This window comes from Onychomys torridus, chromosome 5 (assembly GCF_903995425.1).
Source record: "Onychomys torridus chromosome 5, mOncTor1.1, whole genome shotgun sequence".
In the NCBI taxonomy this organism is placed as follows: domain Eukaryota; kingdom Metazoa; phylum Chordata; class Mammalia; order Rodentia; family Cricetidae; genus Onychomys; species Onychomys torridus.
In genome coordinates, this window is record NC_050447.1 from 45,488,528 (window position 1) to 45,504,965 (window position 16,438).

At 52.2% G+C, this 16,438-nt stretch overlaps 1 protein-coding gene across 2 annotated transcripts in view; it reads left to right on the forward strand.

The window, feature by feature from the left end:
* Positions 1 to 16,438, forward strand: part of LOC118583803 (c-Maf inducing protein) — a 195,780-nt gene that overhangs the window by 159,146 nt on the left and 20,196 nt on the right. For both annotated transcript variants that reach the window (XM_036187514.1, XM_036187515.1), the window contains 4 exons: positions 2,322 to 2,384; positions 6,530 to 6,610; positions 10,383 to 10,486; positions 12,086 to 12,190. In XM_036187514.1, the coding sequence (XP_036043407.1) occupies positions 2,322 to 2,384; positions 6,530 to 6,610; positions 10,383 to 10,486; positions 12,086 to 12,190 (353 nt within the window). The remainder of the gene's footprint in view (positions 1 to 2,321; positions 2,385 to 6,529; positions 6,611 to 10,382; positions 10,487 to 12,085; positions 12,191 to 16,438) is intronic.

The window sequence follows — 16,438 nt, forward strand, 5'->3', positions numbered from 1 at the left end:
GGGGGGAGAGAGAGAGGGAGAGGGAGAGAGAGAGCGCTTGCTTATTGATTATATCAGTATATTTAAATACAGTCAGCACTTCATGACCAACCGAGACCTGGCAATCTCCGTGACCCACTGTCTCTTTATCTGTACCCGTGGGCCTAAGGATCAGATGAGGTTCTGACTTGGCCTGGGCACTTGACAACTGCTGTCAATGCTAAACCAGACTCCCACCCCCACTGTATGTAATTCACTTCCGTTAGGAAGGAGGCCTGGCATGAAGGGACTAGAGGGACCCAACCCAAGGGGACCACACCCAGCCTTGCACTGGTACCTGGGTAGAACGTGGGCAGTGCCCCGTGAGCAAAGAAGGGACCTCCCATGCTGTTGCTGCCTCTGTGACCCGAAGCCTTCTTTTGTTTAACGAGCAGGGCTGTGCTGGGTTGTCTGGCCCTGGGGTGGAGAGTTGGGCACGGTCTGCTTCCAGGAGGCAGAGGAAAGACAGCAGATAACTGAGGCAGTGGCCGGGCTGGTCAGGTCGCAGGGAGGCCTACCACTGCCTTCCATATCATGCTGTCCTGATTGCCCGGGTTCTCCTTCAACATCGTCCTTGCCCCCGTACTCTGGTCTGTTCCGTGGTAATGTGAGGAGTGGGGCTGTCTAACTAGAGTGAACAGTAACCCACACATGAGGTCGACAGAGTGGCCCCGAGTCCTGGTTCTGCTGCCTGCCAGCTGTGCACCACCCTAGGCCTGTGCGTTCGCCTCTCCAAACTTGGCCTTCCATTCTCAGTGGATCAGTACAAACTCTTGCATGTGACTACAGTTGTAGTCAAGCAGGCTGAAGACCACCATTGCGAGCCCTGTCATTCTGTCGTCTACATGGCAGTTGCTCTGTGTCTGGGTGGGATGGTGAGAGGTGGGACTTGCCCTGCACTGGGCTGGGCACCCCTGACCTCAGTTACCTGGGACTGCCCAGCCACAGAAATGGAGCCAGAATGACAAGGTGATAATCTTTTTTTTTTCCTTCCAAAAATCATTGGTATTGTGTCAGTTGAAATGGAAGGTGTCACCTGTGGCTGGTGGCCACCATGCTGGATAGGACTAGACAGAAGAGAAGAGGTCTGAGTGGTGATTGCTGCCGCTCTGTCTGTGGAGATGACTTCCTCTCAGAGGATCGCCCACCTGAGTACCTGATCACCAGCAATCTCAATCTTTGAATTCCTCCTCTGTGGTACCAGGCATTGAACCTGGGGCCTCACACATACTAAGTAAGCACCCCATCACCAAGCTGCATCTTAACACTTTTTTATTCTAACTTGTTTGTTTATTTTGTTTTTGTTTTTTCGAGACAGGGTTTCTCTGTGTAGTTTTGGTGCCTATCCTGGAACTTGCTCTGTAGATCACAGAGATCCACCGGCTCATTACTTGTTATTTTAACATAAAGTCTTGATGTCCGGTTGCCCAGGATGTCCTCAAACTCACTCTGTAGCTCAGTCTGACCCTCTAATTTCAGACCCCTGCCTCAGCCTCTCAAGCAGTGGGATGACTCCTGGACCTGGCTCACCTCCTCTATGCAGTCTTTTCCACACTACCCCTAGAACCAGCCAGGCCTTATTGTTACACAGCAGACCCCAAGGAGACTTGGGCTGCACTTGAGACAAAGCCACTTGCTCCAGTGGTCTCAAGACCAGGATTTCAGCCAGGATTCTGCCCAGCCTGTGTGCTCATCCCTAAGCTTGGTGCCAGGAGCCCAGCCACCTCTCCTCTCCCCACCCACACATGCACAGGTAGGAACATAGAAGGTGCCCAGATCCCTTAATTTTTTTTAATGATTTATTTATTTTTGTTTTATATGCGTTGATTTGCCTGTATGAGGGTGTTAGATCCCTTGGAACTGGAGTTACAGGCAGTTGTAAGCTGCTTTGTAGATGCTGGGAATTGAACCCGGGTTCTCTGGAAGAGCAGCCAATGTTCTTAAGCACCAAGCCGTCTCCCCAGCCTCCTAGATCTCTTCTTTAAAATGGCATCATGTTCATCCAATAAGATGTCCTGCTGCTTAGTCAGGAGTGTGGGCTTGAAGATAATATGGACAGATGCCAGTTAGGCATGAAACCCCTTAAGTTAGATGTGCCACTGTGGGTCTAGCCTGGAGCCTTCCTGCACTCTGGAGTCCTGATCTGTTCATTAGCAAAGGAGCTCTACCCAGTGGAGGGTAGAGAGGGGTGTTTGCATTTCATTGCATGCAGTTATCTTCTGCAGACCACTCCCCTCGCTCCCACCCCCCCCCCATCCCCACCCCCAAGTCCTGCTGACTGATGGCTGTTCCTTTTCTCGTAGGCAATTGCGCCTCTGCTGGAAAACAACCACCCACCACCAGATCTCTGTGAATTCTTCTGCAAGGTATGGTATCACTGCAGTGGGCTACCAAAGGCCACCACCTTTTGCACCGGTGTGCAAGCCAGAGTGCGTCTGAATGCACTGGCTGAACATCAGTCTAGTCAGGGTCCCAGGTGTAGGCAGGAAGGAGGCTTGCAGGTACCCATCTTGGGGCTGCTGTCCTCTGACAGACAGGCTAAGGAAGAACCGGGCGTCTGGCTTTTCTGTGGACTATTCCTGGCTGTCTTGGGAGGCAGCTTGCAGCCAGTCTTCTGGATTCCTGACGTCAGAGCTGGGTTATTCTTAGCTGAGGCTCCTCTGAGCACTGGCTGGCCCAGGGTAGGGGCCTGGCTGCAGGGCTTTCCCTGGACAAGGGAAACTGGCAGCATGTGCCAGGTCAGCTTGGAGGAGCCACAGAGCAGGGCAACATGCCCAGGGACCTGATGCCAACCTCACAGCAGTTTGTATGCAACATAGCCAGCCACACCAGGGGACAGGGCCTTCCCAGAACAACAGCTCACAGCCTGGAGGGGTTGGGCTGGTACACAAATCTGTCTTTCCTTTGTTCTCTCTCTCTCTCTCTCTCTCTCTCTCTCTCTCTCTCTCTCTCTCTCTCTGTATCGTGTGTGTGTGTGTGTGTGTGTGTGTGTGTGTGTGTGTGTGTGTGTGTATGTGTGTGTCTCGCGCGCATATTTACTGTAATAACTTGATATCCTTGGAAAGACACATGCTTGCATCTCCCTAGCACTGCCATGTCATAGCCCTGCAGACTGACTTCCTTTGTCCAAACTCTGTGGTTCCCTTAAGCACCATGTGGTGCCCCTGCCCCCTTCTGCAGCCCCATGCTGCCCATTGGGAGCCTGTCGGCCATGCTCATCATGAAATAAGCGTGTGAAGCAGAAACGGGGTCCTGGGTGGAAACCCTAGTTTTTCTGTCCCTTGGATGGCCGGCATCAGAGTGCTGGGAGTGGTGCTTGGAAAATGGGACAAGACTGTGTTCTCTTTGGCTCTGCTTCACCTATAAGGAGACCTTTCCCAGTGACTCACTCATTGGCCAGCCCCTTTTTCATCCAGGGGGCAGTTCAGGACCCAGCACAGAAGCCCCTTTTTCATGTGGTCCAAGCCAGCGAGTATCCATCAGCATGGCAAGCCCGCACAGGAGAGAGGCCTCTGCTCCAACATTCTTTGTCTGCTCCTAGGCAGATAGAGTAAGAGATCCCAGGCCTTTGGCATTTGCTTATTCTATGTATTCTATGTGTTGGTGCGCACATCTGCCATGGTGAGTGTGTGGAGGTCACAGGATAACTTGTTGTTGGGAGTCAGTGCTCTCTTTCCACCTTGTGGATTTTGGGGATTTAAGTCAGGTTGTCAGGCTTGGTGGCAAAGCCCCCTACCTACTGAGCAACCTCACCAGACTCCCAAAGTAAGTCTTTTCCCTGGGGTTCCTGCTAGCAGGAAGTAAAGTAAGAGAAAATGGACCTTGGGCAGTCCCTGCTGGAAGAGGCGAGGATCTGGCCAGTGCCTCGGGGATTCAGGCTAAGTCCAGGGAGAGGAGCTTTATTGCTACAAAGCCCTTCCCTCCAGCCCCCAGGTCCTTTCTGAGAGTCTCTGTCTTCATACAGTGCTTCCTGCTGGACATCCAGGCCTCAAACACAAAGGTCTGAGGAAATTTTGCTGGCCAGATTTCCCAGAAAAGCCCTAGGCTCTTCCTCCCAGGTCCATTGGCCTCGATAAGAGTTGCGGATGGAACTCCTCCTGGGCTAAGGGGCTCATATGTACAGCAGCTCAGTTGGGTAAGATCAGTGGGGCAAGGAAGCTTGTCTGCTCAGCGGAAGTCCTTCTCTTCAAAAACAAGGCACCAGGGGATGGAGGGTGTGGCTTCTTGATAGAGCGCTTGCCTAGCACAGACCCTGAGCCTTGCATTTGATCCTACCCCTGCATAAAACTGGGTGTGATGACTCACACCTGTAATTTCCCAGCACTCAAGAGATGGAAGATAGGAGAATGGGTGTCAGATTCATCTTTGGCTACGCAGTACATTCCAGGCCAGCCTGGGCTATGTGAGACCCTGTCTTAAAAAAAAAAAAAAAAATGCCAGTGTGAGGGACTCCATGATGATGAGGAAGGAGGAGCCAACCTTGGCCTGTGGACTCCTGCAAGATCTTGACAGCAGCCACTGAAAAGCCAGAGGCCACCCACATGCAGAATGTTCGTCAGCTTCTTAGAGAAGCCTGATGGACCTTACACAAGGGATGCGATTTGAGGCAGAACAGACCCATCTGAAAGAGTCCTAAGAGCAACAAAAGATCCTATATCCTGCCCCCCCCCCCCATTCTCGTAAAGGAAAAGCATGATGCTCTGGTTTTCACCCGGTTGAGTTAGAAACCTAAGTCCACCCACAGATGTGTATAGCAGGTTTAGTAAGTTGTCAGAACTTTGAAGTAACCAAAAGTGTTCCTCAGTAAGTGGATGAATATTAACTGTGGTCTGCCTGTGCAGTGGGATCTGTGAATGCGTGTGCACGTGCATGCAGAAGTCAGAGGACAACCTCAGGTGCCTTTCCTCAGGCAGATTTTGTATTTTGACAAGTTTCTTCACTGCGGTGGGACTTGCCAATTGGCTAGGCTGTGGCTGGCCAGTGAGCCCCCTCCTGTCTCTGCCTCCCCAGTGCTGGGATTACAAGCATGTTGATTTTCCTTTTTATGTATGTGTAAATGTATGTCACATGTTACATTTATGTGGGTTCCCTTGGAGGCCAGAAGAGGGCACCAGATTCCCTGGAGCTGGAGTTAGAGGTGGCTGTGAACTGCTCAGTGTGGGTGCTGGGAACCAGATTCCCATCTTTTGCAGCTTAACCTTCCTAACCTACTTCCCTCTTAACTGTGGAGCCGTCTCTCCTGCCTCTTGCCTGGGTTCTGGGGATGGAACCCAGCAAATGCTCCACTGACTCATCTCCCCAGGCTCCATCAAGGGACCGTTACTCAGCACTGCAAAGAAATGATCAGCCAGGTGTGGTGGTGCACACCTGTAATCCTAGCAGTGGGGAGACTGAAGCAGGAGGGCAGCCTGAACCACTTAGTGAGACCTTGTCTCAAAAAAGGAAGGGAGGCCGGGCGGTGGTGGCGCACGCCTTTAATCCCAGCACTCGGGAGGCAGAGCCAGGCGGATCTCTGTGAGTTCGAGGCCAGCCTGGTCTACAAAGTGAGTTCCAGGACAGGTTCCAAAGCTACACAGAGAAACCCTGTCTCTAAAAACAAAACAAAACCAAGAAAGAGAGAGAGAGAGAGAGAGAGAGAGAGAGAGAGAGAGAGAGAGAGAGAGAGAGAGAGATGGTGAAGCCTCAAAGAGAGAGAGAGATGGTGAAGCCTCAAAGAGCCAGCAGGGAACACTGGCCTCACACCCATGAGTGTTACCACTTGGGGACACCATACTGCACAGGCTGCATCGCATGCCTTTGTGATTTCAGCTATGAGTTAAGCATCTATAGTCTCCAAATCTGAAATCCAAGATGCTCCAAAAACCCAAAACTTTGAGTGCGGACCTGACACCATGTGCAGGAAACGGTCAAAATTGGCGCACTAAAATCGTGGCATAAAATTACCTTCAGGCTCTACATAAAAAAATGAATCTACTACTCTTCAGGTCTCCACATTTCAGATAGGGCCTATTAACTTGTGCATACGGCTCTGGGAGGGGCAGGCTGCTAGAGAAGTTCAGAGTTCAGTGGTTGCAAAGGCTGGAGGAAGGGCAGGGCACTAAGCCAGCAGAGTTCAAGGCAATGCTACTATATACCACTGTCATGGTGGTGCATACCTTTAGTCTTGGGTCCAGACTGTTAGAATGTGCACCCAGAGGCCACCCCAGTGTAGACTGGACTAAAGACCCTGTGACATGCACTGGCACGTCATAGGCTAATCACCTGCAACAAGTGTTCTGTGGTACTGTGAGCGGTTGACAGATGGGAGACTGTGACTCACCTCCACTTTGCAGTTTTGCTGTGAGCCTAAGCCTGCTCTAAAGCATGCGGTCTTCCTAAATACGCTGCAGCAACATTCAGCAGGGAAAACTATCTCCTTGTTGGGCTTGGTAACATCCTCTGGCCTCTGGAAGCAGCAGGCTGTGGGTGGGGCTCCCCCAGCCTGCACTGATTCTGTCCCTCTTCTTCCCAGCACTGCAGAGAGCGGCCCCGGTCCATGGTGGTCATCGAGGTGTTCACACCGGTGGTTCAGAGGATCCTTAAGCATAACATGGTGAGTGCCTGGACAGCCTTGGGTGGGTGGGCGTGGCCGGTGGCTGTTTCAGGTGCTGCAGGTTGGTGCAGCCTGTCCTCCAGGACTGTTTTTCTTCACTAAAGCGGGTAGAAAAACCTTTTTCCAGTAGATGAGAATAGATGCTGTGGCTGGGGGCGTGGCTTCCATGCAGAGTGGTCCCCCCTGTGGGACATAGGCCGTACTCTGCTCTCTGGGATGTGCAGGGGGACTCCTCACTCTTGAAGGATGCACTGAGCACAGGGTGTACAGGGGCGAGAGCAGCGCCAGTGGGAAAAGCCTAGCAAGTGTGGCCTCAGCTGGGCATAAATATCAACATCACAGTGGTGACTGCTGGACCCTCACCCTGAGGATCTCTCCCACCCCCACCCCACCCACCCCCGTAGCCTGTCACCCCAGCACAATCTTAGGAAACAAAATATCTGCCCAGATCATTCAAATCAAGAAAAGTTTGAGCAGGTGCCCATGCCATAGGAAGGACACATGACAGCTGAGTGTCATGTGCAGTCCCAGATGGGACCCCAAAACAGACAAAGGACATTATGAGGGATGGAGATGTTCAGTTAGTAGACTGCTTGCCCAGCGTGCATGAGGCCCTGGGTTCTGTCTCCAGCACCTCATAAACCAGGTGTGGTGATGTGCCCCTATAATCCTAGCCCTGGGGAAATAGAAGTAGGCAAACCAGTTCAAGGTCATTCTCAACTACATTATGAATATAAGGCCAGCTTGTTCTACATGAGACCAGTCTGTCTCAAAAGCAGAGGTGGCAGGGGCATACATATTAGGAGGAAGCGATGGAAATCTAAACAGAGTAGAAATTAGTTCATTTTTGAAAACATAAAGGCTGAACTTAATTATCCCCTTTAAGGACCCGACATTCAACATGTGTGGCACTTAGTGTGAGAATGGCAAATATTTTCTCAGTACCGCGTGTAGGACAGCTGAGACTTAACAAGCAAGACCTGCTGGCTGACCACGGGCCTACAACACAGACGAGGCCAAAGAGTAACAAACATGCACTCCTGGAGGTTTATGGGGCACCTTTTCAGAGCCAAGCAATATGGTGACATTATCTCAGTGACAGCTCTCTGACATTATGTACACAGGCGTCTGGGGCCAGAAAGACTGGGCTGGGTCACCAGGGTCTGTGTCACCATGAGTGTGCATGATGTGGGGAGTGGACATCTAAGGCCAGGACACCTCGAGTGGTCCTGAGCCAGCCATCAGCTGGCTTGTTCTTTTAAGGTTTGCTGGGCACATGAAATGCCTCTGAGAAAGGGCAGCCTGGGAAATCAGTTCATGTGCCACATACTATCCTGTGTCCACAGCAAGCCTCTGGGGGTGGAGTGTATAACCCAGCCCCTCCCCCAGTCGGGAGTAAGAGTTCTTGAAAGTTGCACTACCCCACCTTCTGTACTCATGGCAGACATCACTAATCAAGTGCAGCACACTTGCAGCATCAGTGAGAGTTTTCCCACTCAGTGCTCCATGTAGTAGGAGCAACTGGAAATCTTGTGGGTACCATGAATAGATCCTGCCTGTTGCTTTTGAATATAAGCGATTCTGGGTTTTTATTGATAGTCAATAAACATTTCATAAGGGTTCTTTGGGGCAGGGGGCTTCAAGGGATTGAGTCACCAGTCTGGACTCCAAGGGCTCAGGCGTGTGCTGTTAGCCATGCACTTGGTTCATCTCATGGGCTTTCAGGAGTGACCATGGGATAAAATTTTCAATACAAATAAGAAATAACTCCAGGGCAAATGCATAATTTACATCGTCTGCTGGCCTGGCCTTTGAGGGGTGCCCCCTCAGCCACCACAGGCATCAGGGACATTAAGTATTTGGGCCACACTTGACTCTTGGTGGATCGTGGCCGTACGTAGGTTGACAGGAAGCACAGACAGGAACCTAGGGCAAGCAGGAGCTGTGGAGCGGTGGCTTGGAGTCCCATGACCACACATCCTGAACAGGGCTCAGGGAGGCAGTGTCTCTGTAGATTCGTGTAACCCTAGAGGTGGAGCGGGTAGAGGTGGATTCCCCCACCTCCATTCCACAGAGCCCTTCATAATCCAGATTGGCTTGACAGGCTGAGGCCACACAGCTTTTCTGTCACCTTTTGTAAGAGAATGGGGCACCATGGGCAGCTCCCTCGATAGGAAGGCAAGGTAAAGTACCTCAAAGTCACCCTGCAGGACTCCATTCCTAGCTCAGTGTTGTATGTGTGCATGCCTACAGTCTGCACATGTGCCTGTGCATGAGTGTGTGTGGGTGCACAATCCTTAAGCCCCTCCCTGGGTTCTGTTCTTTCCCTGTGTAAACAAATGACCTTAAAGAGTACGCTGTAAGGAAAGCTACACCCCTACTCCTGTGCTGGGGATTGAATCCAGGACTCCGCCCCTGAGCCTGAAAGTTGGGTTTTTTCAGTTGGTCCCATTGAGCTGGGGAGGATGAGTCAGGTGACACCAAGTGTCACCCATGAGGCATCTTGCTGGCCAAATACATCATTTTTCCCAGAGCTGGTGCAAGAGTGTGTATGTCTTCTCACTGACCAGGCTATGTACCTGTGGCAGAACAGTGTGGGCCGGTACCTGTCAACCTCACCATCCCATCCCTAGATGAGCATGGGACAGAGCACAGATGGACAGTAAGGCCTGAAAGGCTTTCCCTAAAAGTGCCACCCTCTTCCTTCATTATCCAGTTCTCTAGACAAATCTAAGACTCACCAAGCCCCTGGGCCACTCCGGGTTGGGCTTGCTCTGCCCACGCTTGCTGATGTCACACTCACATTATGCCACTCAGCTAGAGCAGGAAGAATCCCTTTGTCCTTGGCCAGGGCCCGTAATTAAGCCTCAAGTGCAGTCGCAGATGGACGCCTGTGGCTCTAGATGCAGCTGTCCCCCAGGTTAGGAGCACTGCCTTTTTAAGTATCCATCTTCCTCCTCATCACTGCAGCCACCTCCCTCTCCCCCACCCCCTTCAATGACGCGACCACACTGCCCTTCCCTGGCTGTGTTCTTGCACACTGGCTGCCTCCTGCGCGCCCACGCCTAACACCTACATCTCCTTCCAGCTCCTGGTCACCTCAAGCGCATCCTCATTTGCGCATAGTTCTCACTGTGGTCTCACTGTGGCCCAGGCTGGTCTCAGACTCAAGAACTTCCTGCCCCTCAAGAGCTAGGAAGGAACCTAGGCGTGTGCCATCATTCCTGGCTCTCTCTGTGCCTATGAAGGTTGTTTGTGGTCTTCAGACACTCTTTGCTCAGGACACCAGGGGTGTCTGGGAAGCCCCTTGTTCCTGGAGTCATCCCCACTCTGAAGCCAGCTTCCTCTGTCACACCTCCACTGAGGAGGTGTCTCCTCACTGCCTGTGATAGGGTATGTGGAGCCTCACTCCCCCCAGAGCCACCTTCTCTTCCCAACCCCAGGAGATGAGTATCCCTTCTCTCTTACTCTACATTGGAGTCTGTCTGACCGCCGAGTGCCTCGGACACCAGCTCAGAGGTTAAGGTGGCTACCTTAAAGGAACTTGTAGTTTCCCAGGGCGACCAGAGGCCAGGCAGGACATCTGCCACTCAAGGTGGTGTGGGGGCTAGACCTGGACTTGATGACCTCTACCTGCCCAGCATAGCCATGGGGTGGGAACAGGCAGCCTGCACGAGGACCCTCCTGACCATGGGAGTGCAAGTGGGATTGTCTCCCTGTCCCATCTCCTGCTGGCTGTGACTCAGTAATTCTGCCTTTGCTGTCCCTGCAGGACTTTGGGAAGTGCCCGAGGCTGAGGCTCTTCACCCAGGAGTACATCCTCGCCCTGAACGAGCTCAATGCAGGCATGGAAGTGGTAAAGAAGTTCATTCAAAGGTGTGTCTCACTCACCCACCCACCTTCTCTCCCACTTCATTCCCTGTCCCAGACTACCTGGCTTAAGATACACGGGGAAGAACTGTCTCGCCTTGTAGGAAGCACTTCGTTGGACTCTCCCAGCCCTGCAAGGTCCCAGCTACTTGCTTATTGTGTGACATTGAGCCTGTCACTCAGCCTCTGTGATCCTGGGAGGTTACTGTGCAAATAAATACCACATGAGGAAGCCCTTAGCCTCCTGGAGGGGATCTCCTGAATCATGTTCTTGTCTCTGTCTGTTCCCCACCCTGGGGGGAGCTGTGGGTGTTTAGGGTGGAACAAGGACCAGGGACAAGAACAGCGCTGGCTTCTCACCATGGCCTGTGCTCTGTGAAGTTTACTTTTCAAACGTTCTTGTGCCTCGGTTTCCCCGACTGTGAAATGAGGTCCCCAATACCTATGCTATCCAGTGACAATCCCAGTGAGCTGAAATGTGCTATGTTGTCCTGTGTTTTAAGAAAACCTGACTTGGGTGCTGGGGGTGTGGCCCAGTAGGCAGATTGCCTAACATGCTTGAAGTCTGTGGTTCCAGCACTTGGTTAGTGGAGGCAGGAGGATCAGAGGTCCCAGAAGTCCAGAACCAGCTTTGGCTACATAGCAAGTTCACATTCAGCAGGTGCTACAAGAGACGCTGTTTGCAAAAGAAGAAAGAAAAAGAGCCTATTAATCCAGTGATGAACTGGGAGTTGTAGCCTGTGCCCACCGCAGTTTCACAGTGTATTCCCACACTCGAGCAGGTTGTTCTTCTGTGGGGCCTGGTGTTGACAGGGTCCCTTCTAAAGGGGCAGGGCAGGCCTGTCTCAGTGGCAGCTGTGATGACACTTTCCTAGAAAGGTTGCATACATCATCCTGGGTACACAGACCAGCCCGTTTTACAGATAAAGACCATGTCTCAGAGAGCCCCAAAACAAACAATAGACGGTAACATCTATTATGAGCACAGTGATGTTGGAGGGGCCGTGCTCAGCTAAGGTGACCTGAATGACGTGGGGTCTTTTGTTGTGTTTTGGGGTGATTGTTTTTTGAGACAGGGTTTCTCTGCGTAACAGCCTTGGCTGTCCTGGAACTCTCTCTGTAGACCAGGCTGTCCTCAAACTTACAGAGATCTGCCTGTCTCTGCCTCCTGAGTGCTGGGATTAAATGCATGCACCACCACTACCTGGCTGCATGACTTTTTTTTTACAAAGCACACTTTGAGAGTAAAATTATATCATGAATAGTCATTCCAGAAACGCCTGTACAAATGGGACTGTCCTGGGACAGAGCCACCATATGCTGCATCCTTCTGTGAGCGAAGTTTGATCCTCTTGTCACCACTGAGGAGGGTTCTCTTCACACAGCCCAAGGTCTAGGGAGAGAGTCTAAGCAGCTGGCAGGCCACTCCACTGACACCCCAGCTCTGCTCGAGTCACCAGCCACATGGCACAGGTTCCCCACCTGTCCTCACCAGAGCTGGCAGAGTAGGTGGTCTCACACATAGGCAGTCCCTCAGCACCTCAACTCCACCTCAGGCTAACAGCTGCTCCACAGCCTCCTCACCTTCCCTCTGCTCTCTTCCAGCATGCATGGCCCCACAGGGCACTGCCCACATCCCCGGGTCCTGCCCAACCTTGTGGCTGTGTGCCTGGCTGCCATTTACTCCTGCTACGAGGAGTTCATCAACAGGTCAGTGTGACTGTGGTGGGTGGGTCTGGGTGAGGGCACACTGCCACCTTGTCCTGGGAATGTGTTGCTGAGGAGGGTGGCTTGTCACCCCTCTCTAGTGGGAAGGCGGAGTGGCTGTTGCTGCCTTGACCTCATGCTGTCTGCCAAATGCCTTGGCCCGTTTTTGTGGGGCTGAGAAGCTGTCAGTAGCTGCAAGGCCACAAGGCACCTGGGCTCCAGTTACTGGTATCCTATGCTGAAGGACACTCACTATGGGGCAGGGTGACACCCCGAGGGAGTGGGGTGAAGGACTGTTCAGACATGCAGGTGTGTGTGACACTCTAGGCGTTGTGGTAAACACTTGTCATTTTAACCTTCTGGAGGCTGAGGCAGGAGGATTACAGGTTTAAGGATACATTGTGAGAACCTGTCTCAAAAAAAGAGAAACAGATGCACGTGTGGAGTGTGTACATGTGTGCACTTGTGTGTACATAGGGGAGGGAACATTAAGGTGTGTCCCAGCTTTGCCATTTGGGAACGTGGGGCTTGGTGTGTGGTCTGCACATTATTTTTCTCAAGAGCCTGCTGCAGAATAGTGCTTTTTTTTTTTTTTTTTTTTTGCGTACTAAGAAGTGACTGCATTGTGCCTGTAAACATTTCCTCTCCTGGGGTCAGTGTTCTTGGGGACACACCTAGATCTCTGACTACAACAGAACCTGTCTGGTGGGGAGACAGGCATGTGCATGGTAAAACTGGGTAGTGAGGGAGCCAGAAGGGGTTTACTCGGGGTGCTTGTCTGGGAGAGGAGGCCCAGAAAGAGTAAGAGCCTAGGATTTAAGTGGAGCATGTGACTACTGTGGGCAGCTGCCGGGACCCCTGACCCAGGAGACTGGGTATGGCACATTTATTGTGTGTCTCACCCCTCCCCCCAGTTTTGATACAGACCCTGTTTGTCCTGGATGAGGCTCTTTAGGGGTTAAGGAGGGTCACAGGTGCCGTTGATCTGTGAGCAACTTTCTATAGTATACTTCTAGGTCATCAGAGGCTGATACGCAGGACATCGTGGAGTCTGCTGCAGCTACCCAGTTGTTCAACTGAGTCAGCACAACTCCAAGGGGCCCCCACTGTCTAGGCATCATTAGAGCCAGGGGATTGGGCAGCATGTACTGAAGTATTCTCTCAACAGAAAGCTCTAGTGCCTTTGGGGGTCACTGAACTTGGGTAAATTGAGCTTCTAAAACTAACAGGCAGAGGACAGGAAAGGGGCTATGACAAATAGGTAGTAGGGCACGAGAGCAGAGGACTGTTGTTCTTGGTTCTGGTCCTGATATATTTTGCCTGAGAGGAGACCTCAGGCAATAATAAACCATTTCCTTGTTTTGGAAAGGGTGGCCAGGTCCCAGGGGTCAGCTCAAAGGCCATGCTGCCTCTTCTCATAAGAATACCAGCTCCCAGCCGGGGGTGGGGGTGGGGTGGGGGGAGGGGGTGGGGGGGGTGGCGGCGGCGGTGCACGCCTTTAATCCCAGCACTCAGGAGGCAGAGCCTGGCAGATCTCTGTGAGTTCTAAGCCAGCCTGGTCTACAGTGGTGAGATCCAGGACAGACACTGAAACTACACAGAGAAACCCTGTCTCAAAGGAAAAAAACAAACAAAAAAGAATACCAGCTCCTGTTTGTCTTGGGCTGTACATCCCTTCCCATCCCACAGTTGGCGGTGATATCACCTCGGCAGCCAGGGATCATGTGAGGTAGGATTTACACCAAGGCAATCGGCTGATACTGCAGATCTGGGCATCTTTGTCCTGGAGATGTGGCTGTTGGCCTTTCACCAGCACAAGACAGTGTCTATACAGCTTAGAAAAAAGAAAGGAGGAGAGGATACCCAGGACCCCGCTGCCATTGTGGATTAATTGGTGTCTTGGTAGTGTTTGTTTGGGCTCTGCTGGCCAGGGCTAAGAAAGTTAGAAGGACCCTTTAGGGAGGTGCTATTGAAGACAAGACCTCCAGACTGGTAGAGAGAAATGAAACAGGAAGAGGAGCATCCAGGCCGAGGGAACGGCATATGCAAAGGCCTAGTGGTGACAGGGCTTGCCAGCCATCACAGCGTTTTTCCATCTGTGGTCCTGAACACCTGCTGCAGAGCCACTCAGCCTGCTGAACTTACGGGCAGACTTTTTCGGGGGGTGGGGGATTTGGGAGCCTGCTTGCTTAAATTGACCATGGTCTGCTCATGGACAGAGGGTCTCTGCAGAGGGGGAGCCACTGTTCTTGGTGTGGCTAAGACCAGAGGCAGAGAAGCTGAAGATGGAGGGACTCCCCTGGGATGGTGTTGATAGCAGGTGGAGCTCACTCAGCAGGTCAAGTGCGTGCTGTCCAAGTGTGAGGACCAGAGTTCAGATCCCCAGAACCCACATAGAAGCTGGGCTTTTATGAGTGGGCATGGCAACCACCTGTAATCCCTAGCAATGTGATGGATCCCCAGAGCAAGTTGGCTAATTAGGCAAGTTCTGGGTTCCAATGAGAGACTCTACTTCAATAGGTAAGATGGGAAGCAATCAAGGAAGACACTCAGCATCGACCTCTGGCCACTGCACGTACCCACACGTGTACACGGCACGCACACACATGCAAAAGTCATACCCGCACTACACCACACATACTCATACACACACTAATAACATGAATGAAAAATAGATTGAGGTTCGGCGTGTGGGTGCAGGGCCCAGGGTTTGCAGACTGACGGGCGGCAGATGCTGAGCCAGAGGCCACACTTAAGAGGAGGCCGGCCTGGGTTACATTTTCTGAGAACGTGGGTGAGTCAACAGGAGGTTTAAGTAGAGGAGGGTTGTCATGGGATTGCTCTTCCAGCACTACCCCCTACCGCTGCTGGGGGAAAGAAAGATGGGCTGCAGGGCTTCTTCAGTCATGAGGGACTGTCACAACGAAGTCGGGAGGGGATGATACGATAGGGTGTCCTTCCTCCTACAGGCTGGCCTTGGCTGCCAGTGGGGCCCAGCTGAGCCTCTGGGAGCCCTCGAGAGTTGGGGGTCGCAGCTGCTGGCATGACTCCCCCCTTCTCTAGACCTGGTTCTCCCAAGTTGTTTTCTTCTGGCCCATTGGCCAGTCCCTCCCAGTGTCCTCCAGGCCTCTGCTCCACTCCCAGCGAGCACACGATGTTCCCACACTCAAAAGAACAGACAGCCTGACCCAGGTTAGCGTGGCTGTCTGGAAAATCACCGCGCAGAGCCAAGAGGCCTTGAAAAATCCACTCCTCGACCCCAGCAGAGGCAAACAGAGGGAGCTGGAGTGCTGAGCATGGGGGTAGTGGAGGGAGCAAATGAGGTCTGAGCCCACGGAGATCCACAGGCCCCACCTCACAGACCACATGTGGCTTCCGCCCACTGTGGAGTTCAGAGGTTTATAGAAGCCAGTGATTGCTTTCCCCCAGCAAAGCCAGAATGTGTTTATTGAGCACCTTCAGTGGGCTGTGCTGGGCCCTGGCTCACGGCAGGTGCAAAATGGATTCAGGCCTTGCCTGAGTCTGTTCTCAAATTCTGCTCATGGCCCCGGAGCTGCCACGTGGAACACCAGTGCGAAGCCGTGTCCTGTACACCAAAGCACGTGCTTGCTTCTCTTTGGGGACACGGCACACGTGTGACAGGTTTGAGAGGGACCTAAGCAAAGTAGCTCTTCCTTTTTCTTTACTTCTTTTTTGTAAGCACTTTATTTTTTTTGCATTTATTTATTATTATTATTATTATTATTATTATTATTATTATTATTATTTAATTGTGAGAAGGCTTGTGTGGCCAGAGAATGACTGAAGAGTCATTCTGACCTTTCACCAGGTAGGGCCTAAGTAAGGATCAAACTCAGGTTGTCAGGCTTAGGTGCAAGCCCCCCTACCTGCTGAACCATCTTGCCAGTCCAGTGAGCAACTGTTTGTAGCCATCCCCGGTGCTGTGCTCAGTCAGGTGGAAGCCCTGACGTTTGCTTGTATCAGGCCTCCCTAGGGCCGAGCTCCTTGAGTTTGGGGATGTTTCAGAAGTTCCCTGGATCGGGGAAGGTCACAGTGGCTATGGCAGCAAAGGGGTGGTGTTGGTTCGGGTGCACCAGTACTGGGTGGCTGTCACGGCGAGGGGTGGTGTTGGTTCGGGTGCACCCCTACTAAGTGGCTGTCGCAGAGAAACTGTTCACTTGTTCAGCAGGTGTGGTTGAGTGCCCACTGTGCTAAGCTTTGGTGGGTTAAGGCAGACCTGTCTGGACTCCA